Raw genomic sequence first — 23356 nt, 5'->3', positions numbered from 1 at the left:
TGTCAATATTGGAATCGACAGCGTGCAAGACTTGAGCATTTGGCAGAAGTCACCACCTGCTGTTGCCATGGAGATGCCACATCATGGGAATTTTTTTCTTTTTTTTTTTTTGGTTTTGTCAAGATGGAAATTTTCTTTTAATTTGGCTATTTGGGTGTTGCTTATTTTGATTTCGTTGGACCTTCAGCCGTCTTGTATGATAAAAAAAAAAAAAAAAAAAGCAGAATACAAGATAGATGGACTGTAATTATTATTTTAGTAGTTACAATTTACGTGCTCCAATTTATATATTAATGGAAAATTTTCAAGTATTATATTCCAATAATTTTCGTCATTGATCTCAATCATAAAATTTATATATTTATATATAATTGAAATTAACTGCTAAAATTATTGGAAGAGTGATATTAGTAGAATATATAAAACTTTTCCTATATCATGATCATTAAAAGTTAAAATTAAGAAGCATTAAAAGCTTTTAGCATTCTAATCATAACTAATGTAAAATTGAAATCAAGATACAATTATTTTGAATAAAATGGTATGGAGAAATTTAAGCGTAAATGAAAATCTTTGATTTATATAGTTCATCTCATCTAACGGAATAAGATTTTATTATTGTTGTTATATTGTTATGCTCTATTGTAAAAAGTTCTATGATGACAGAAATAATATGCACAGATTAGCCTTGTATATATATAGCCACATGTTTATTGTTGGAGAGTATATAATGTTGGATAAAGATGATTTTGAAAGAGAAAAATTTTGAGGTAAAGATGCTATTAATAATAAAGTAAGAAATGAGAAGAACTAAACCGAGATTAGTTGCGCGTGCCCCCTACATCAATTACAGGAGAACCCCTAGAATAAACTGAATTATGAATCTAAACAGTGCTGGCTAAGGTACCACTCCTAGAAGAACCAATTTGCATACCAGGTGTTTATTCATTATTTTTCTGCTGTTGTTGCTGGTGCAATTGATCTTCAACAAGATCAACAATCCTAGTTCTCTTTGGGAATTTAGCTAAAGACTCAGTAGGTCCAATCCCAACCCCTATGCTGAAATTAATCAACTATTTCATGAAGTTTCCAACCTGTGATATTTGTAGGCACGAGGCATCCAACATATCTCTTAGCATATCCTAAATAATTATCAAGAATTGGAACTTCCAATTTCTTGCCTGTACGTTTGCTGTTGCAACCAACTTATTGCTACTTTGACGAAACTCCTCAACAGCTACATGCTGCAAAATCCCGGTACTTTGAAAGAGCATCACCAATTTGATTCACATTTGGAAACAACTACATTCTGCTACTGAACACTAGGTGGCGCGTGGTGCAGAATTCTCAAGAACATATCTTGATGTAAGGGGAGAAGACTATTCCAATGGAACCGTCGTGCACATCGCAAAACTTGTTGAACAAGCTTTCTTTTGTTACTTTTGAACAGAACAAAACAATGGAGCCATAAGGGCCTCTGAATTCACGAGGAATGTCGACAAAAAGCTTCTCTTCCCAACAGTCCGCTTTGATATTTCACTTTGGAAAGCCTTGGAAGAAGCTCAAAAGTCAAAACACACTTCAAATTTATACTAATTTAATACGTTCATAAGAATACAATTTTGATTTGACAAAAAATAAATAATACAATTTTACCCGAAAAATAAAATAATATAATTCGTTTTGGGTTATCCAAAATATCCACCCAGCAAAAAAAAAAAGTTTATCGAAGTAAAAAGAATTCCATGTACAGTAGTGCTAATCCAAATATTTCCCGCACATTGTTTGACAAAATTCTTTGCTACTCCCATTAAGTAATTGTTAGCAGCTAATTCTGAATCAACAAATTATTATTCAGCTAGAGCTACCATCAACTCCTCTTTGCTTCAGATATTCCTTGGCCTCCACCAGGGACGGATCCAGAAATGATATTATGGGAGGCCAATAACACATATAATATTAAAAATTATGTAAAAAAATTATATAAGATAAGATGTATTACAAAAATATATTGACAAAGAATATATTTTAAAGTAAAAAGAAATATGTGTATACTTTTTACTAACGAAATGGTCGATTCTTCATATCATAAAATTCACCAATAATAGAATTTGTGTAAAATTTTTCAGTAATTTTTTTTTCAATATAATTAAAAGAAAATTATCAAGAAATTCATCTTTTATTTTGTTTCTAAGTTATTTTTCACAATATTCATAGTTGAAAAAGATCTCTTAATTGTAGCAGTTGAAACAGAAAAAATTAATACCAAATGAATAAAAAAAGACGGCTATAAGAAGAAAAAGAATTCACTTTATAATATTTGAAATTTTTTATTTAATTAAAAAATATTAGTAATAATATATTTTTCAAATTTCTTTAATATTGTTACTTACTTTTTAGATATTAAAAATTATTAATATTTAAATTTGACTGAATTTTTATTTATACTAGACTAAATACTAAATATTTTTTTAAAAAAAATTAAATTATACATAATAACTTATTACTCTTAAAAAAAGTTGGGGGGGGGCCGAGGCCGCCACTCGCCCCCCCTTATATCCGTCCCTGGCCTCCACAATGTCCTAGATAGAAGCAAAATAAGCAACATTCTTAATCAACAAGCACATTCATAATAACATTAAAAATTGTAGGACTACTTAAAAATCAGTTCTATTTGGAGACCAGAATTATATTCTAATCCTTCTGCCCCAAGCTTAACACTCCCATAAGTAAAAGGATCAATATGTAGATGAATCGACAACAAAACACCAAAAACATTAGAACCATCAAAATTACATGGTTAATACCAAAACCAATAAAGAACTGAAGTGAATTACATTGGAGCCCAAGATACAGAACAACCTGCGATAGCTGAGGAAGGAATATTTGACATTTTTTGTGGTTCTATTTTCAAGTGAACTTGGATAGGGCAGTTTAGCAAATCTGTTATTTTTACTTCCTTTTATTTTATTTTCCTTTACATTTGTTTTAACTTCATTTTTGGAAGGATATCTTCTGCAACAACCTTTTTAATCTCAACAATATCCAGTTTTATATTCTAAAAACAAACAAGAAAAGTATCCATGAAATAGAAGCATTTTTCTATCCTGAAATTATTTCAATTCGTACTCACATCCAAGCATATCTATATATATGACAGGCACTATGAAATGCACATGCCATGACTAATAATAGAAGACATCAATCTGTAACCAACAGAAGGATAGAATGATACCTCTTGCAACAGCAGAGCTTCTTGAGGACAAGTTGGGAAATTCATCAGACCAACTCCAACCATTAACAGACCATAACATCCTAAAGACACAACAAAATAGACTGGTAGCTGTGTGCGGACAGAAATAAGGTATAGTCAGTATCATGCAAATTATCATTCTAAAAAGATAATAACAATAATGAAGAAAGTAAATTGCCAATGGTATTGGTTCAGTGGGAACAGATTTAAGCTTTTTGCTTGTAAGCATTAGGCAAACAAATTAACAAGGTCTGGTGCATGCTATGTTGCATTGGTAAGGGAATGGTGGGGATTCGAGTACATAAGAAAAAAACATTTTTTTTACAAAAAAGTGGAGTATTTATGCGTGAAAAAGTGTCTATGTATATGATTATAATGGCTATGAAACTTTGGCAACACTTAAAAAGTGTAGCTAAAATTTAGGTCATTTTTGTTATTTGGCAAAACTTTTTAACTTGATCACACTAATGTTTTAGATTTTTCAAATTGAAAAGTGTTCCCAAATAGTAAGAAGTGTGACCTTAATTTTGGCTACACTTTTAAAGTGTTGCCAAAGTTTCATAGCCACCAATATATATTAAACGATACAAAAATCTAGCTAATTTTATACAATATAAAAACTAGAACTTTATATGATAAACGAAACACATACCAATTTTAACATAAAATAATATAGTGTACAGTGTTGCTCAAACTTTCATCTATAATTAGAAAGCTAAACTACTTAAAATGCACTAAACTAAAATTCATATGGTGATAAAAGAGTTATCCTAATAATTTTTTTCTTTCCAAGGTCTGCACTCTCTTGTATATATTTACCCACTCAATCTGGACTATCCACATTTGATAAATGCAGGAAAATCCCAAACCATATTGCAGAACATGGAGGGGGAAAAAGAGAAATAAACAAATGAAAATACTTTAAAAGGAAAAGCAAGAGGGTTTTATGGCATTCAGCAGTGTGTGATTAGGAATGATCAGCTCGAGGCTGTCCGCAAGGCACAACAGAGATGACAAGTGGCAACTCACCATGGATCCACCACCTATGAAAATGCTGATCAAGCTTGCTCACATCACCGTCGGGCAGCTGCTGTTTTGTTGCCATTGATGATTGGAGGACAAGAATGGTGGTGGGTAACTGAGATCATGGTACCTAGAAGTGTTCACGTGGACCAGAAGCGCATACATACCAGACTACCAGATAGGGATACTTTGGCAATTTTGCCATACCAGTGCAACACAGCTTGCATGTGACCCTTGCCCAAATTTTCGGAAACCCGAAAACAGAAAACTAAAAAGATAAACAAAGAATCAAGCATATAATGACATAACTACTTACCAGACAAGTATGACTACGTGGAATAACAGATGATTGTAAGAGGCCAATCCATAATGCAGTGATGGCCACCACCAATGAGAAAATCTTCACAATGTGCTTCATTTTTCAATCTGAAAATTGATAAAGCCTATAAATATTATCAAATGCTTATTACATAGGATATTATGAGGATGTTTGGATGCTCTCTTAGGTGGCTAAAGATATAAACACAATTTCTTTGAGAGCTCCATTGCAACAAATATAAAAATAAAAAATAAAACAAAAATAAAAAAATCGAAGAACATCCCCTCCATTATCATGAATCCTGTTAATGGTGGTGGCAAGTGGCAAAAGGATAAACTAAGACAACAGATAGAAAAATAGTGGAAGAGAACAATCTAACCAGATAGAGCTTGGAAAAGGCCTTGTCAAGTTGAAAACAAATGAAAGTTAATCTGCAACTGTCGCTTATCAAATGTGAAATTCAACTGCTAAAATGGATATATAGCCTAATCAGTGCATGCAATTGCAATTATAATGAACAAATAGGCACATAATAGTGCAGAACAATTTACTACCACCAGCTACGGTAAAACAAGAATCAATAGTAACTAGAATCAATAAGAGAGAAAGATCCTCTTGCACTACTTGATCAATATTAATTATTTTTCCACTTCCATCAGACGGGATCTTCATGAAGTTCATTTCATTGTTTACAATGACTCAAAGCCCATGCGCAATTTTCCCAGCATCACTTGGAAGTTTAAGCCACTAGCCCCATACTAAAACACTTGTTAACCAAATCAAAGCAACCATGCAATCATTCCACCACACATCAATGCAATTGAAAGAAGAGCTCTCATGGAAATCATAATGAGACTGTGTGTGTGGCCCTTCCCCAGACCCTATGTAACACGGGATGCTTTGAACTATGTGATGATTTGGTATCGTAGAAGAAGTAACAGATTACAGTGTATTCAAAATCCTTATACAGCCTAATTAACAACCAGTGTATTTACTAATCTCTTTTTTAACCTACCTTCTTTCACCATAAAAAGCATATAACATTTTAAAATCATTTCCAAGGACCCATGGCTTGGAATCAAGAATAACGAAAATTCAGATCATGAATGAGTTAATTTGATTAAATCTTCCATCAGATGGGATTTCCAGAAATTTATTTCATAATTCAGAATGACTCAAAGCCCATGCGCAATTTTCCCAACATCACCTGGAAGTTTCAGATTCAATCAATCATACAGAACCAATCAAATATAGCTTTAATCGAATTACTAACGAACTAATTCCTAACTTAAGAAAACATGCATCACATGAATCTAACAGGAATTCAATTCCATGAACACAATAGACAAAGCAAGCAATTAAACTACATTACCGGTGGGGAAAAAAAACATTGATAGGCAATAACAATAGAGGAAGAAATCGCAGAGACAGAGACAAACAATGATGGGGCGGAGGAATGGAATGGCAGCAGAGCACCGAAGACAATGATGGGGCGGAGGAATTCAATTCCACACACACACACACACACACACACACACAGATGGCAATGGTATCCCATGGGGGCAGGGACCCTCCCCCCTCCCCGTTTAGCAAATTGCCCCCATCCCCAATCCATCCTCGTCACAGTCCACATTTATCCCCCCACGAGGAGGCATCCATGGATATTAAACTTTAAAGAATAAAAAAGTAAACAAAACCACGATAAAATTCCTTACAATTCAACTAAAATGTCTCAAATTAAACACAATTCAAACACATTCAACATAATAACATAAACAATAAATCTCCAACATACAAATTAAAATAAAATGAAATAGAAAAGTTTCCAACAAAACAACATAACAAATCTTGGTCGACGATCATAGCTTGGTGAAACACATGATTGTATGACCCAGTTTCAATTAATTTTCAAAATCAGCTTTTTACATTCTCAATTTCTCATAGTTGAGTCACAAAATGCAATTTGTAAGATGTAGTCAAGTCAGGAAGCTTTTGCAGAAAGAGATCAGTGTGATGGATTGAGGAACACAATAAATGAATTACAAAACAGGGCAATCACTCCTAATTCAATAATTCACACCAACTTTACCCTCATTCTTACATGCATACATCAAAAACAGCAAACTCAGTCATCATTAATAAAATTATAAGATCTATTAACATTGTATAAAAAAACCCCAACTACCAACAACACTCAGAAACTAAAATTTTTCACATTAACAACATAATAACAACACAAAGGTGCAGTAACAGTTTCAGGAGAAGAGGAAGATGAACCTGGAAGGTCTTTGCCGGCGAGAACAGGTTCAGTGACGGAAGGGAGACGGGAGAGCTTCGGTGACGGCCACAGGAGAGGTTCGGCAATGGTGACGGGAGACCTTCCGCAGTGAAGGGAAAGGAAGGCGACGGCGCTGGTTGATGGGAGACCTTCTGCACGGTAGACCTTCAGCGACGGTGGCTCATGGGAACGACGGGAAGGCGACGGCGAAGCTTGCACGGGAGACATTCAGACTTCAGCGACTGACGATGGCGACGGCGTGGTTGGTGTTGGCGACGGAAAGGGGGGAGAGGGCCAGAGCGTGGTTGAAGAGATGGAGGGGTAGATGAGAGTGTCGCGCAGCCGTTTGAGAGAGAGGTTCAAAATTAGGGATCTTTCACATCTTTTACGAGTGGCATTTAAGGAGTTAAATCTCAAAGTAGTTCCTGAACTTGCATTCGAGCGGCAAAATGATCCTGAAGTTAATAACTACGCAAATTCGTTCTGAAATTGTCCCTCATAATAGTCTCTAAAATAATTTCCGTCTATCCTTGCCATTAGAGAGGACTGAAACGACGTCCATTTTCTTCAGATGCATGATAGATTCTTCAAACCTCCCAACAATGCAAAAACCTTTCATGATGCTGGTGTTTATGGTAACATTGTCTTCTAAACCATTCAATCACATCCTAGTCAACATCTTCATGGCCTCGTCCACATTCCCACCCAAGCAAAGGCCTTCAATCAAAGTATTGTAAGTCAACACATTTGGATGACAACCCTATTTTACCATTTCCTCCATACACTTCAAAGCTTCGCGGAACTCACCTTTCTTTGAATATCAATCAATCAAAGTAGTATAAGTCACCACATCCGGCTTGCAACTCTGACCCCTTACTTCCACCATTCTATCAAAAACCCTCTTGGCACCCTCCAAATCACCGTTCTTGCAAAACCCGTGAATCAAAGTGTTGTAAGAAACCGAATTAGGCGCACAGCACATTTCATCGAAAACCTTGAGTGCACTGTGGACCATGCCAATTTTGCAAAAGTCCCTAATCATGGTGGTATAAGTGAACACATCGAGCTCAAACACACCCTCCTCCACAACCTGGTCAAAGATAGACTTTGACAAATTGATCTGATTGGCTCTTACAAGAACACCCAAGACGGCGTTACAGAATAACAAGCATCGGCCATGTGAAAAGCTCTTGGCTTTGTGGAACCAGTGAATGGTGCGCCTGATATCGCCACGATTGCCGAGAGCGATGATGAATTTGCAAATTAAGAGTTGGAGAGGTTGTTGATGCGGTGGAGGAGGTGGTGGTCGGTGGAGAAGAGAGAGTGAGAGAGAAAGGAGTTGGTCATGGCGGCGTAACAGCGGTGCATGTGAGAGTAGTTGTTAGGGTTGGGTTAGGGTTGGAGGCCCAGTTTAAGAAGAATAGTGCGTGGTTGGGGAGGGGGACTCAAAAGGGATTTTTTAAATACAAAACTACGTTCAATCCTTTCGATGGTAAAGATGGATAAAAATTATTTTAGGGACTATTATGAGTTTTAGAGGACAATTTCAAAGACAAATTTGAGTAATTAATTTTATGAATCACTTTGATGTTGGAGTGCAAGTTCAAGATTATGAGATTTAACTCGGCATTTAAGCAATTTCACTTTAGTGGGAATTTCGTGGGTTCTGATAGAGCGGAAACCTCAGCTCCAACTTTCATTTAAGCTGCATTTTTAACAAAGTTCTGAAAATCAAACCGGTCATCAAACCGTTCTAGCTACTAGTTTATTGGTTTATTATTCCAACCGGTCTCACCAGTAGTTCAACCAGAAAAACTATTTTAAAATAAAATACTAAATAAATTATAAATAGACATCTTAAAATATAATTATAGTCTAATATAAATATTAAAATATTTTCCAAATTTAAATACTACATAAAATATCTTCAACCAAATCCATATGATCTTATAAAAATACAAACTCAAGTTAAATAGTAAAAAAAATTAAATATTAAATACCAACATAAAGATTTATCAATCATCAAAATCCGCAAAAACTTGTTGCAGACCACACTAACAGCAGCTCTCCAAAGATAAACCCAATCAAAACATCATTAATAAGAGACTAAACAGAGCATAAAGTAACCACACTAAACCTGAAATCAATAAAGATAAACAAAAATAAAAAATTTCAATAATAATTTGATTTTTATTTTTTGCAACGGCAAGAAAATTTCAACAAAAATTTTAGAAATTGAAAAAAAAAAGCAGCAGCACAAAATCAATGAGCAAAAGCACAAGATTTTCAGTAATTATTTGATTTTCATATTTAGCAGCAGCAACCAAATTTCAATGAAAACTTTCAGAAATTTAAAACATAATAGCAGTAGCACAAAATCAATGAGTAGCAGCACAAAATTTGAATAATGATTTCATTTTCATTAATCGATTCACAAATTTTGCTCCAACCAATAGAAAAATTAGCATTATCACCAACAGACAAATAGATTGAAAAGCAATTTATTTTATTCCCTTTTAGATGTATACGAATCCGCCTAAAAATCAAAACCTAAGCGCGTATATATATATATATATATATATATATATATATATATATATATATATATATATATATATATATATAAAACAATGTATCAGAGAGAATGCCTATTGCACAATACATATATAGGAGTTGGTTGCAAGCAATTTTCATGAACGCAGTGCCACTAACATTCAATGGAGAGACAGACGGCGAGCGGCGAGAGGACGGCGAGTTGCTCTAAGCCTCGAACAGAGAAGCCAGGGATGATGGGGATGACGTGCCGAGCTACAGCCAACAAGAGATGGCCCGGGTTCGCTAAACGGAGAAGAAGGAAGCCACGAACGGCGACGACAACACGGACGGCGATATCACTGCGGCAAAACCATTGAGAAGCCAGGGACGATGGGGATGACGTGCCAAGCTACAGCCAACAAGAGCGGGCTTGGGTTCGCTAAAGGGCGAAGGAGGAAGCCACGGACGGCGGCGACAATACGGACGGCGGCGACAATACGGACGGCGGCGACAATACGGACGGCGGCGTTACTGCGGCAGAGCCGTTGAGGAGGAAGCTAGGGTTTTAGGCTTTAAATGGGGTGAGTGAGAGTGTCTGAGTCTGTGTGTGAGATTTGTTAGTGAAGAGGGGGTGGTTGGGGGAAGGGGTGGGTAGAGGTGAAAACAGGCCAAGTCAGGTCAGGCTTTGCTCTTAATAGGCCTGGCCTGTCATGCAGTTGATTGGCCTGAGCATGGCCTGCAGCCTGTTATAGGCTCTTTATAAAGTATTAGACCTGGCCTGTTATTCAACCTGGCCTGGCTTGAAGTATGTTAAAAGGCCTAATAATTTTTTCATACAAAAATAAAAATATTATTTAAAAAATTATTTTTTAATAAAATAGTTATATATAATATGTCATATATTTAATATTTATAAAAAAATTTAAACTTTTAAAATATACAAAAATATTTATAATAAAATATAATAAATTTAAAATATCTCATAATTTTATTAATAATAAATAATTATTTATATATTTAATTATATTTTAACAGGCCTAGACAGGCCTGACAGGCCTATAAAGCTAATTAGTTAGCCTGGCTTGGCTTATTAATGTATTAAGCCTTTTAAAAGAGTCTGAGCATGTACCTATTTTATAACAGGCCAGACCAAACACAGGCCAGGCTGCAGGCCCCTAGCAGGCCGTCTGGCCTTTTTCCACCCCTAGGGGTGGGTGATTGACCGGGTACGTTTCACCTTTTTTTTAATAAAAACGCAATGTTTATACATAACTGGCCAGTTTTTGGTCCGGTCCAATAAGCCAGTTTCTGGCTAGTTCAACGGTTTTAAAGCGGTTTGTGGCTGAACAGTTATAGACAGTAGGGCTCAAAGTGAACCAAGTTGAACCGAGCTGGATCAAGCTCAAACTCGGCTCACAAAAATTGAGATTGGCTCATGGCTCGACTCATTAACAATGGAGCATATTTCTTAAACTCAAGTTCAACTCACCGAAAGCTCACGAGCTGGCTCAAACTCACGTACTAGCTCAAATGATAAGAACATAATCTATAATTCTATATCAATAAATTATAACTTGTTTATTTTAAAAAATATTTAAAAAGATCAATTTGTATATATTGTTTTTCTATTAATAAATTATAAATTTTTTATTTATATCCTACATCAAAATTATATATAAAAAATAAATATAAAATTTTAAATAATTAAGATTAAGAGTGTGCATAAAAAAGAATTCAATCTACCCAATTAACAGATTTAATTTTATCTGTATTCAATCTAAATTTTGTAGATAATATCCGATCTACTAGAATTAAGATCATTAATATATATATATATATATATATATATATATATATATATATATATATATATATATATATATATATAATCGATCCAGCTCACAAGCTAATAAGCTTAGTTTATCCAAGATCAAGCTCGACTCATTTAATTTATGAGCCCAATTCCAGGCTCAAGTTTGGCTCACCAACTCATGAGTTTAGCTTATCGAGCTATTAACGAGCTGAGCTCGAACTGACTTGACTCACTTCTAGCCCTAATAGGCAGCGAATCGAACCTTTTTTCCGGGTCTCTGTTGAATCGATTTAACCGATCGGTTCAATTTTAGAACCATGATTTTTAAGAATATGACAAGATAAGACACTAAAAATAAGACACAAGGATAATGACATAAAATTTTATATTCTTATATTTTATTTGGTAATAACTTAAAATAAATTATAAAAGTCCAATTTATTCTTAATTTTTCATTCAAAAAATTTGAGATGAAAAATATAATAATAAAAAATTAACAAGAATAATAAAAAATAAAAAATAAAGTGTGTCTTTTGTTAGTGTCTTGATGTCCTTTCTGTTAGAATGGACACAAAATACACTAATTCAGTGTCTCATCTATCAAACACGATTTTGTATTTCTGTGTCCCTGTCTTAGTGTTCCATCTCAATAAACAAATGCAGCTTATTTACAGAACAAAGTCCTGTTTTGAAAAAAAAATTTGGATTTCTAGTTGTTTTCAGTGTGAATAATCCTCGCGATATCCGTGAGTTTAGGTTTTTTTTTTTGGCTATTCCTAAAGCTGCGTTATTTTACAACATGGGATATTGAGACATTCACTTAATTTTACCCAAGTTACATTCTAGTCATAAATAAATCACTCTGGTTGGGTTCTATAGAAAGTGATAATTATGCTATGAAGTCTTGCTTTCGCTATGGTTCTGAGAGTTTCCCTTTACCAAATCACAGTTTATGAGTCGTCGACTCATTCTTTAACAGGCACATAGTTAGAGTCTCGGGCTGGACTTCTTCTTCTGCTTGGAAATTTATAGTTTTATGTTCTATTTTACTCTTTAATGGGGTCTTTTCACCCTTCCCTCACGGTATTATTTTACTATCGATCATCTAGGAGTATTTAGCCTTGCAAGGTGATCCTTGCTGATTTACACGGAATTTCATGTGCCCCATACTACTCGGGTTAGAGCGTAAGCTAGTGATCTTTTCGGTTACTGGACTTTTGCCATCCAGAATGTAGCACTCCACCGCTTTACCTAGCAGCACGACGCTTGTATAACTCTCCTACAATCTTGTTTTCACGACTTAGATTAACATAAAGTCATATTTGACAGATGAGATATGGAAAGAGACATTATGTTGAATTAAATTAATTATTTGCATCTTATTTTTTACTTTTATGGCATTCTCGACCTCTATTGAGAACTTGTGGTTTGGTTCTCACCCCAAAATTTTTCCACCCTTTTAGTGACACAAGTTTAAAGACGCAATATGATGCTGCGAGCGATTAGTAGGCTTTCTTTATGATTTCAACTGCTTTCATTGAGTCCCCTCACTCTTGTCCCTTGAGATTTTCTTTTAGGTTTAATTACTCTGTTGGTCCCTATAGTTTCACCAAATTTTTAATTAGGTCCCTATACTTTTTTTCTTTCAATTGGGTCCCTACATTGCTTTAATTTTGTAATTGAGTCCTTTCTAGTATAAAAAGTATTAGAGTTAACTGAATATTTCTTCGTAAATTGAAGGTATTTATAATTAAAAACTTAATTAAATCTTTGACCGCATGTATTTTGTATTATGTTAATTTTATTATTTTTAACATAGAAAAAGACGTGATTACAAAATTAAAATTAATATAGGGACCCAATTGAAAGGAAAAAAAGTATAGGGACCTAATTAAAATTTGGTGAAACTATAGGGACCAACAGAGTAATTAAACCTTTATTTTACATAGAGGGGTAGGTATGATATGTTGTATTTGAGTTTTATTTGATTTCTTTTGTATAACACTTATTACTAATAGTATTTATTTGATTATTATTACTTGTAAATCTTTGATATATGTCATTAAAGAATAAAAACAAAAATTTCTGACATTTTCTTAAAACTAAAATGTAATATCGATAAAGGCTCAATAATTAAGTAGTTAATATTAGAAAATATTACGTAATGTTCTTTCTAGTAGAAATGCCATAACTTAAATAAGATATTTTGCTAGAAGGGACGTTACAGATGTTCTTGTACATTTATGCTATGTTATTTATTTTAATTAAGGTAGTTTAGGTTATTGGATAGTCCAATTATTTCTAAAGTTTTCAATTGGCTGTTGACAAAAAGTGTAGCAATAATTGCAAATACAATTTGAATTTGTCGAAAGTGATGTATAAGATATGGCGACCACTCTGATAAAGACATCATAAATGTCTTTTTTTAAAGACGTTACGTGTGTCATATTGCTATTGGACGAATTATTAATCGGTCAATAAAATATTTTGAATAAACCAGAATAAAATCAGTTTATTATAATTATCAGATCTGATTCGATCCGATCACTTTACACAATCTGAACCAATTATATTTAAAATTTTTTATTAAAATGACAAATATATCCCTAACTTTTCATTTCACAGACATTTAAATCCATAAAAATTTAAAATTACAATTAAGTCCTTGGAAAAAAAATCTAACCTTAAACCCTTACTAATCCAAGCCCAAGCCAAGCCAAGCCCAAGCCAAATATCTCATCAATCTCTCAATCTGACCCCAAAAAAGCCCTAGCTCCCCTCCCCCCGGTGGTTACCCCCACCCTTTTCCACCTAAAATAGAAAAACCAAAATGAAGAAAAGGAACAAAAGAGGAAGAAGAAAGAAAAGGAAACGAAGAAGAGGGAGGTGACAGAGGGTGGCCGCTGCCGTCGTGCTGTGGCTGTAGGACTTGTCAAGATAGGCTTGTCATTCTTCATCTCTCTCTCTCTCACTCTCTCTGCTGGGGTTCATCGCACCGCTGTCACTGGTGTTCCCCATCACCGCCGTCGCCAGGGTTCAGCCGCGCCGCCATTGTTAGACCAACCCTCTACTGCTCCCCTCATCTTCTCTATGCATCTGCGGGCTTTTTCTTCACCGTTGCGAGGCCTGGGCTCTAGTTCCTCTCCCGTCACACTATGTTCTGCTGCGCCGCCATCGCTAGAGTTTCAACCGCTTCGTCGTCGCTGGGCAAGGGTTTCATTGCTCCCCCATCATTGCTGTACATCTGCTTTGTCTCTACTATCGTTGGCAAGAGTTTCGTTCTTCCTTTTTTATGTTTTTTTTTTATTTTTGAAGAACATAAACATCATTTTTTTCTTTCTAACTTTTTTTTAATTTCTATTGCTGATTTTGAATCTGAAATTACGTTTGATGATTACTGAATTATTGTTTAATTTGAAATTTCTATTAAATTTATTTTGTGGTTGTTGTTGATGCTGAATGGGTGGAAAGAAAAGGGCTGGGGGTAGTGGATGGGTTGTAGTGATTTAGGATGATGAGCATATTTTTCTTTTGGTTTTATGTCCAATAATTACAGATGTCCATAATCTTGGATTGTCTATTTAAAATTCTTGTTACATAAGACCATCTTTCTTTAATCTAACATATATTATCAAATTTGGAGTTCGTATACTTACATATTTATTCATGAATATTCTTAGATTGGATATGTATTTATGTGTTGTCAAATTAGGTGAATGCTAGCCGGCAGTTTGTTGGAGTAGCTGAGATGCTTTGACCAGTGGACTTCAACAAAGACATGAAGTTTTGGAAACTTTACAAATACAATGGATTCTTCCCAATTAGGTGGTATATAATAAAGGATGTTCCTAACGCTCAATTTTGTCATATTCATATCATCATTGAAAACGAGAACAAGGACGTTACTTACACCAGGGATACACAAGAGGTAATTCTTAGTTTTCAGTGTTTAGGAAACAGATTGCTGCTTGTGTGTGATTAGGGGGAAAGTGTTTGTTGCAGCATAACCATGTGAAAAGACTATTCAGATCATTTGTTAAACTGCAACTTCCTTAAACATGTGGTTACATGGTTTGCAGATTGGACTAAAGCAGGGCCTGGAGATGCTGAATATCTTCAAAAGCTATTCTGCCAAGACATCTCTACTAGATGATTTTGACTTCTATGAGAATCAAGAGAAATTACTTTGTTTAGATAAAAGATCCAAGGGGGATTTTGATGGTTTATTCTAGCTTCTTAAGAAAAGCATAAACCAATTTTTCACTTTGCTAAACTAATAAAAAATTCAAGTAGTTTTGGTATTAGCTTTTAAAGGTGAAAAAGAGTGCCTTTTTATTTTACATTCAAACTTTTATATACAATCTTATCAGCTATTGGAGGATCAGAACAATATCAAAGCAAGCATAAGCGTACAATCCGAGGACCGAAAGGATATGGGTATGACCGTTACCAAGTAAGTTCTATTTTTGTTGAATGGAATGATTCTCATTCACCTTTGCAATTGGAGCATTAGTATGTGAATTGTAGTATTTAAAGTTAATCACAGGTGTAATTTTGTAATGCTGTGTTGCTACATTAGTTATTAGTTCCTGATTTGCATGCTATAGCAACTTTTTTTGGGTAAATTTACTTGGACTTTTGTAATAAGTTGTCTGCTAATTTTCAGCAGAATACTGCCAAAGCAAGAGAGACGAAAATAGGAATGCAATCAAGTGGTACTAAAGAAGATAACATAGTCTCTCTTAGGACTTGTTTGGGTGAGCTTCTAAGAAAATATCTTTTTTCGAGTTATCTTTTTTTTAAAAGATCTTATGGAGAAGTAAAAGTAATCTTATATTTGGATATTTCATGCAAAAAGATCTTTTAATCTATCAATTATGTTTGAGAATAATAAATTAACAATATAAAAGTACTCTTTTGTTTATTTATTACATGAAAAACATCTTTTTTAAGAAAAAAGATTTTTTTTAAAAGATGTAAATTACAGCTTCTCAAAAAAGATATTTTTTATTTTTCTAGTGCTTTTACTTTTACTACTAGAAATTTGCCAAACATGCTAAAAAAATAAAAAAGATCTTTTTTCATTAAAAAAAGATTTTTTAACAATATAATGGCGCCCAAACAAACACTTACAAAGCAACTTTCTCTAAATTCCTTTTGCAAAAACAAGTCTTCAAATAGCTAGATTATTACGATAACAAAAGCTAGTTTCTTATTTATTTCTTCATTTTTGGTGTCATATCCCCTTGTTCAATGTTGATAAACCCCATTTTTAGGGTTTATCTTGTGTTGAATTTAGAGCATTTTGATAACCTTTTCTCACATTTAGCCAATGAATTAGCATAGTTTTGTAATCTCTCCCGTATTTGTGCTTGAATGTAAAAACATGCTTTTCAAGCCTTTAATTTGGTAATTTTAATTCATCATTGATTCCATAAGATGCCTTGATGTGTTTGCTAGCAATCTCAGGTTAAAATAGGCTAGGCATGGATTAAAGGAGCAAGAAGGGAAGCATGCAAGTAGAGAGAAGCATAAAAAGCCAAAGAAGTAATCACAGCCAAGGACGCGCACGCACACAAGGCGCTCGTGCGCACATTGCGATATTGGCCAGGGACGCGTACGCGTACCGTGCGTGTCCGCGCCGATGGCCGCACATGGATTTTAAACAGAAAACGTGCCCAGCAATTTCTGGGAAGTTGTGGGGCCCAGTTGCAACCAATTTTGGCGCCAAAGCACTTTAAAGGACCAAGGATTGAAGGGGAAGGCATCTTATTTTTCATTAGGACTTTAGATCTACTTTAGAGATAGTTTTTAGAGAGAGAAGCTCTCACTTCTCTCTAGAATTAGGATTAGGTTTAGGTTAACCTCTCTTCTTAGATCTAGGTTTAATTCATGCTTTGATTTACTTTTCCTCTATCAATTCTTACTTCTCTACTCTCATTCTCTCTAGTTTTGTATTTCAATTCTTGTAATTCTTCACTTTGTTGTGGACCTATTCTTGTTCTTTTGTTTTCTTTCAATAATGCAATTTGAGGTAATTCATGATAATTGTGATTTCCTTGTTTGTTGTTGTTAATTCTTTGTATTCAATTGTAGTTAGAATTCTTTCTTGTTGTGATTTACTATAATTTTCTTTTGTACCTTCTAAGTGTTTGATGGAATGCTTAGGAGAATGTTAGAGTAGAATTTTATGTTCTTGGCTTGGGAAGATAACTTAGGAACTCTTGAGCTACTAATATCCAAGTGATTGATAGTTGATAGCAATTGACTCTAGCTTTCATTAATTCAATTTGTGGGAACTAGGATTTATGGATTTGGATTGATATAACTCACTTGACTTTCCTTTGCTATTAGTTAGAGGATGACTTAGTGAGATTGCAACTATCATAATTGTGATTAGTGATAATGATATAGGTCCTTGATCATCAAACCTTGCCAATACTATTTTGTTAATAAAATTTCATTACCATTTACTATTTATGTTTCTCATCTAAAATCCCAAAATAAATAAGTTCATAACCAATAACAAGAACACTACCTTGCAAGTCCTTTGAGAGACGACCCAAGGTTTAAATACTTCAGTTTATAAATTTTAGGGGTTTGTACTTGTGACAAACAAATTTTTGTATGAAAGGATTATTGTTGGTTTAAAGACTATACTTTACAACGAGATTTCATTAGTGAAATTCTAAACCGTCAAAAATCCAATCATCAAAATGGTGCCATTGCCGGGGACTTACAATGGTGTTATGTTATTGGTTATTGTACAGATGTGAATATTGTAAATAGGTTGCCTTTGTTTGTTTACTAGTTTAGTTAGTTTTATTTTGTTTTTCCATAATGAATTCTCACTTTGGCTATAAGTTTGGGTCTAATTGTGTTGTAGGAAATGTGAACTTCAATAATGACACTCATTGTGGATGGAACACTCCAAGATGGGAGGAGCCTTAAGGAATTGATCACTCCTATTGGCAACAATCTCCGGACACTTATAGGTATAATTTCCATCCTAATGCATGCCAATTCAATGGCTATGGTGACCCCTTTTGTGATAATCAACCACCACCATATGCCTATGAATCTTATCCTCAACATGATGCTCAACCATACTCACAAGCCCCTTTCCACCAAGTACCTTTATGTGACCCTTATCCATCATATAACCAATCACCCATACCACATCCTTATTATCATTATGAGCAAGAACCTTTAGAACCACCACAACCCTATCAAGACTATCACCAAGAACCACCTCAATGCATATCTTCTCCACAATTTTACCAAAAGGAACCACCTTCCTACCATGAACCCTCTCTCCAAAACAATAAACCTTCCTACCCGTCCCGAGCCCCAATAGACAATTCTCTCACTTTGTTACTTCAAGGACAAGAAGCCATGAAGCGAGATACACTTGTGTTTATAACTAATTTGACCAAGGTGGTGCACGCTTTAGCCCACCAATGTTTGAATACTTAGGTTGTTTCCGTAGCCCCATGTGAAGAACCAAAGAAAGAGCAAAGCATAGAGAAGATATCGGAAAATCCGGTGAAAAAGGAAGAACCGATAGTAGTAGTGGAACAATTGGAGAAGCTTATGGTTATTGAAACAAAGGAGGAAGTGGTCCAAGATTTAAGAGATGTGGAACTGCCATGTGAATCTCAACAACCTCCGGAGCATATCAAGATTGAAGAACACGAGAAGGTTGATCAAGAAATAGATTCAATCATGGAGGAATTTCTATCTACAATTGAATCTCTTCCTAGTAGACATGAAGTTGAAATTATAGAAGAATGTGCACAACCTCCCAAGGAAGAAGAAATTGGCATGGTGTATATCGAAATTGAAGAATATGAAGAGGTTGATCAAGAAATGGATTTATTCATCAATGAATTCCTATCCAAAATTGAATCACCTTCCATTGGACAAGAAATCAAAATTCCTGAAGACAACACCAAGCTAAATGATGAAGGGGAAGAGGTTGAAAGTGAAGAAACTCGTCAAGAGGTGGAAGCAACAAAAGAAGAGCATAAAGAAGTCAACCTTGCATTGTTTAAATATGGGGAGAATCACCCCCTAGATTGCCATCTTCCACAACATTCAAGTGGGTAAAATTCTTGTCCCTAAGCTTTACTTTCTCGCTTGAATATAGTTTGATTGAAACGGATGGACAACTTAGAGCTCTTTATGGAATTAAAAGTAAGAACGAGTTGTGTAGTGGTTGCAAGTTAGGTATTAGGCTCATTAAGGTCAAGCTCATAAGGTATGGGGACTATGATTGGAAGAATACCACTTTGTATGGGTCTAGAAGGAAGGCTTGGTGTGATAAAGAGAATTCTATGTGTCAACCACCCGGAAAGAAAAAATATGAAGATCAACTTGAAGATGGGTGCGAAAATAAGATATGGGATCCTGGATCGAAGAATGAAGACCAACTATGGAAACTCATATCTTGGGTAGAACTCTATCCAAGCTTGGTGAAGATGGTTGGAAATTCTATCAACCAATTGAGAAGCAAAGATCCTTGGAGATTTAAGGATGAGTACAAGCACAAGCCGCCATGACGATGAGCTTCCCAAATGTCCAACTTAAGGACTTAAACTAAAAGTGCTAGGTGGGAGACACCCCACCATGGTATACTCTTTCCGCTCTCTTGTAGATTTCATTAATAAGTGATTTGAGTTACCATTGTAGGTAGTTCCCCATTTCATTTGAGTTGCCTTAATAAAGTGATTGTTAGCATAGTCACATGTATGTTGTGCTTAGTAGAAGATGAATAAATCAAATTGCATTTTTGTGAATTGTATGATTTTTGAGTGAATAAAAAATTGTAGGCATTCTAGGGAGCTCTTGGGGCAATTTTTCCTCTGGTTTTTAGCAGATATATAAAAAAAGGAGAGGGGGGAAAGACGCGTGCGCACGCTGTACGCGCACGCGCCCATGAGCGGCTGCACCACCATACTGAACTCCAGAGAGTTGGGCCCCTCTTGGGCGAACATTGTGCCCTTAGCCTAACTCGTTCCACGCGAACGCGCACTTGCCGCATACACGTCCCTAAGCTGATGGCACCAGCCCATATATTTTTTAGAGTGTTGGGCCTCCCTTAAGCCGACCCTAAGCTCCAGGCCCAAAACCCATCATGCGGACGCGCACTGCGCACATGCCCACACATGAGTTTATAAGCGTATGTGCGCGCTCACGCACTTGCCGCGTGCGCGCCGATCCATTGACGGGACTTCCAGGCCAATGACCCAAGAGTTGTGCCAACTCTAGGCCAACCTTAAGCCTCCAACCCAACTCCTAGCACGCGTGCGCGCACTGTACGCACACGCGTACTTACTAATTCTCACCACCTACGCGTAAGCGCACAAGGCGCGCACGCGTTGGTTCCCAAATTCATCAATGTACGCGGACGCGTGCTGTGCGCGCCTGCGCAGATTCAAATTCTATAACCCTAGGACGCGAGGAACGCAGCGCAATCGCGCAGCTCACCCCTTACTCTCATCTTCTCCAACGTCTCCTACCCTATCTTCTTCCCTGTCATACCTCCAACCCTCACAGCCTCCGGCAACGACAGCCGCGGCAACCTCACCCTCATTTTGTCCCTCTCTCTCACCCATCTCCTATCTCTCTCACTGCCACAACCGGCAACCGCCGGAGCTCCTCCGCCACCGCATCTCCGCCGCTACCATCTGAGGCGGCACCTCTCTCTCTACCTCTGCCCCGTTGCCTACCCACCCCCATTTCTAATTCTGCCCAGCCTCCAGGTTACCTGCTCAACTCTGTTTTCTTTACTCTTCGTTACTGTTAATTTTAGTTAGTTAGAATTTAATTTTTGCATGCTAGGATATATAGAAATAACTATTGTTAGGTAGCTAGGATGTGGTTAGAGGATTCTAGGCCTGATAATTGCTCTGTTTGTGTTCATTCTCTGTTTAATTACCTGCCTGCTGAATGTTGATTTTGAGTTGCTCTGTATTCATACTAGTGTTGCCTTGCTGTTACATCACTGCTGCTGTGTTTAATTGATGCTGTAATCATACTATTTGTGCTATGTTTGCTATCCGGGAACATCCAATTTTAAGCCGGAATGCTGCCCAATTTTTGATAAAACTGTTTCACTTTCAGTTACTAATCTCGGGATTGAGCTTGGCACTCACAGCTTAACCTTTTTCCTAACTCACTCCAAGTTCAATGCCCGGAGTTTTTGGGCCAGCATTCCAGCACTTATTTTTTATTCCCGTAATCATTACATGTTGTTCATCCTCTTACAATAGTTGGAATGCTTTGACTGTGCAACTTCCTTTTAACTCAACTTAGTTTTCAACCTTGCATAGTTGCACAATTGCATTTTATTGCTTGTAACACAAACTATTGTGAGTTCATTTTCATGCATTTGTGAGAATTCCATACACTCATGAGTGTGAACATGATTGTTGTACACATTTCGCAATTCGATTCTATTAGACAAGTTTCCATCATAACACTAACTAGCAATCTCATTTTTTAACTCACTCACTTGTTTAACCTACTAACTTCAGCTCTCATTTCATTTACCTATCTAACAATTCTTTTGAAGTTATGATGATTCTTGTACCTATTACATGAGCATTATGTTACATTGATTGAAATGTTGAATTCTTGGTTTATGGCTATGTTTTCTGTGCTTACTTGCTATCCAAGTTTTCAATTTTTGTTCACCTCATGCCTATTTATCTTTCATCTTACATCCTGAACATGTCTTACTTGCTTTGTGCTACTTGCTTAATTGCTTATATTCTATTCTATTCTAATTTTCAGGATGTCCGACAAAGGAAAGGCCATAGCCACTACTTCCAAGAAAAGAAAGCACTCTAAGACTTCTACCCCTTCTCCTTATACCAATTATGCTAAGAATCCGCTGAATGAAACGGATAAGGAAAATCACTTGCTACCTTCCACTGATCCAGAAAAATTTTTCAACCTTTACTGTGAACTTTGCCTTCCCAGGTATCGGAAGAAGAACTTGAACATTGAAAAGAAACTAGTCCTCCCCAATGATGTGAGACGCGCCATCAACACCCGTATTCTAGAGTTGGGTTTGGAATTTGTTGATAGGGATATGGGAAACATCAACGTCTCATGGGTCAAGAAGTTCTATTGCAACTTCTTCTGTCCTACTTTGGATTCAGTGCAGCTAAGGGGTAGAGAGATCATGATTACTGAGGTTGCTATTGAAGAGGCATTGCAGTGCTGACACCTTACTGATAGCACCTGTGCTCATCAGTAGGCAGAGACAGCTATCAACTGTATGACTTTTGACTATGAGGTGCTTAAGCGCGTGATTGCCCCACTCGATGCTCCTTGGGTCATGGATTCGAGCAACACAAAGCCCAAAGGGATGCTTTTGCTCATTTGACTAGAGAGGCCAAGACTTGGTAGATGATATTTGCCCATTATGTCTTACCCACTACCCACTTTTCTGAGATCCGGATGGAGATGTTACTCTGATTGGCTGTGTCATGGAGGGTGATGAGCGGATAATTTGTACGCTTTTTGGCATTGTTTTTAGTATGTTTTTAGTATGATCTAGTTAGTTTTTAGTATATTTTTATTAGTTTTTAGTTAAAATTCACTTTTCTGGACTTTACTATGAGTTTGTGTGTTTTTCTGTGATTTCAGGTATTTTCTGGCTGAAATTGAGGGACCTGAGCAAAAATCTGATTCAGAGACTGAAAAGGACTGCAGATGCTGTTGGATTCTGACCTCCCTGCACTCGAAGCGGATTTTTTGGAGCTACAGAAGCCCAATTGGCACGCTCTTAACGGCGTTGGAAAGTAGACATCCTGGGCTATCCAGAAATATATGATAGTCCATACTTTGCCCAATATTTGATGGCCCAAACCGGCGTTCAAAGTCACCCTCAGAAATCCCAGCGTTAAACGCTGGAACTGGCACCAAAATGGGAGTTAAACGCCCAAACTGGCATAAAAGCTGGCGTTTAACTCCAAGAGAGGTCTCTGCACGAAAATTCTTCATTGCTCAGCCCAAGCACACACCAAGTGGGCCCGGAAGTGGATTTTTATGTCATTTACTCATTTCTGTAAACCTTAGGCTACTAGTTTTCTATAAGTAGGACCTTTTACTATTGTATTGAGA

At 36.1% G+C, this 23356-nt stretch overlaps 1 protein-coding gene and 1 long non-coding RNA gene across 9 annotated transcripts; one reads left to right on the top strand and one right to left on the bottom strand.

The window, feature by feature from the left end:
- Positions 1-763: 763 nt before the first annotated feature.
- On the bottom strand, positions 764-8367 carry LOC112702949 (dolichol-phosphate mannose synthase subunit 3). Of its 6 annotated transcripts, none has more exons than XM_025754190.3 (5): positions 6873-8367; positions 4975-5059; positions 4593-4702; positions 3236-3343; positions 764-1550 (listed from the first exon to the last, which is right to left on the bottom strand). In XM_025754190.3, the coding sequence occupies exons 3-5, from the start codon at positions 4692-4694 to the stop codon at positions 1437-1439; spliced, it is 324 nt and encodes a 107-aa protein (XP_025609975.1). In that variant the 5' UTR covers positions 4695-4702; positions 4975-5059; positions 6873-8367; the 3' UTR covers positions 764-1436. The 6 variants fall into 6 exon arrangements, with proteins under 6 accessions (XP_025609975.1, XP_025609976.1, XP_025609974.1 ...); XM_025754191.3 differs by having other exon boundaries at positions 4975-5062; positions 6873-7020; XM_025754189.3 differs by lacking the exon at positions 4975-5059 and having other exon boundaries at positions 6873-8364.
- A 5601-nt stretch (positions 8368-13968) lies between these two features.
- Positions 13969-17263, top strand: LOC112704060 (uncharacterized). Of its 3 annotated transcripts, none has more exons than XR_003154754.3 (4): positions 13969-14459; positions 14934-15149; positions 15301-15674; positions 15888-17263. It is a non-coding gene; the product is annotated as an uncharacterized lncRNA (long non-coding RNA). The 3 variants fall into 3 exon arrangements; XR_011863473.1 differs by having other exon boundaries at positions 13969-14494; positions 15891-17263; XR_011863472.1 differs by having other exon boundaries at positions 13969-14494.
- The last annotated feature ends 6093 nt before the right edge of the window (positions 17264-23356 follow it).

Source organism: Arachis hypogaea, chromosome 7 (assembly GCF_003086295.3).
Source record: "Arachis hypogaea cultivar Tifrunner chromosome 7, arahy.Tifrunner.gnm2.J5K5, whole genome shotgun sequence".
Classification (NCBI taxonomy): domain Eukaryota; kingdom Viridiplantae; phylum Streptophyta; class Magnoliopsida; order Fabales; family Fabaceae; genus Arachis; species Arachis hypogaea.
This window is presented reverse-complemented; position numbering and strand designations above follow the sequence as displayed.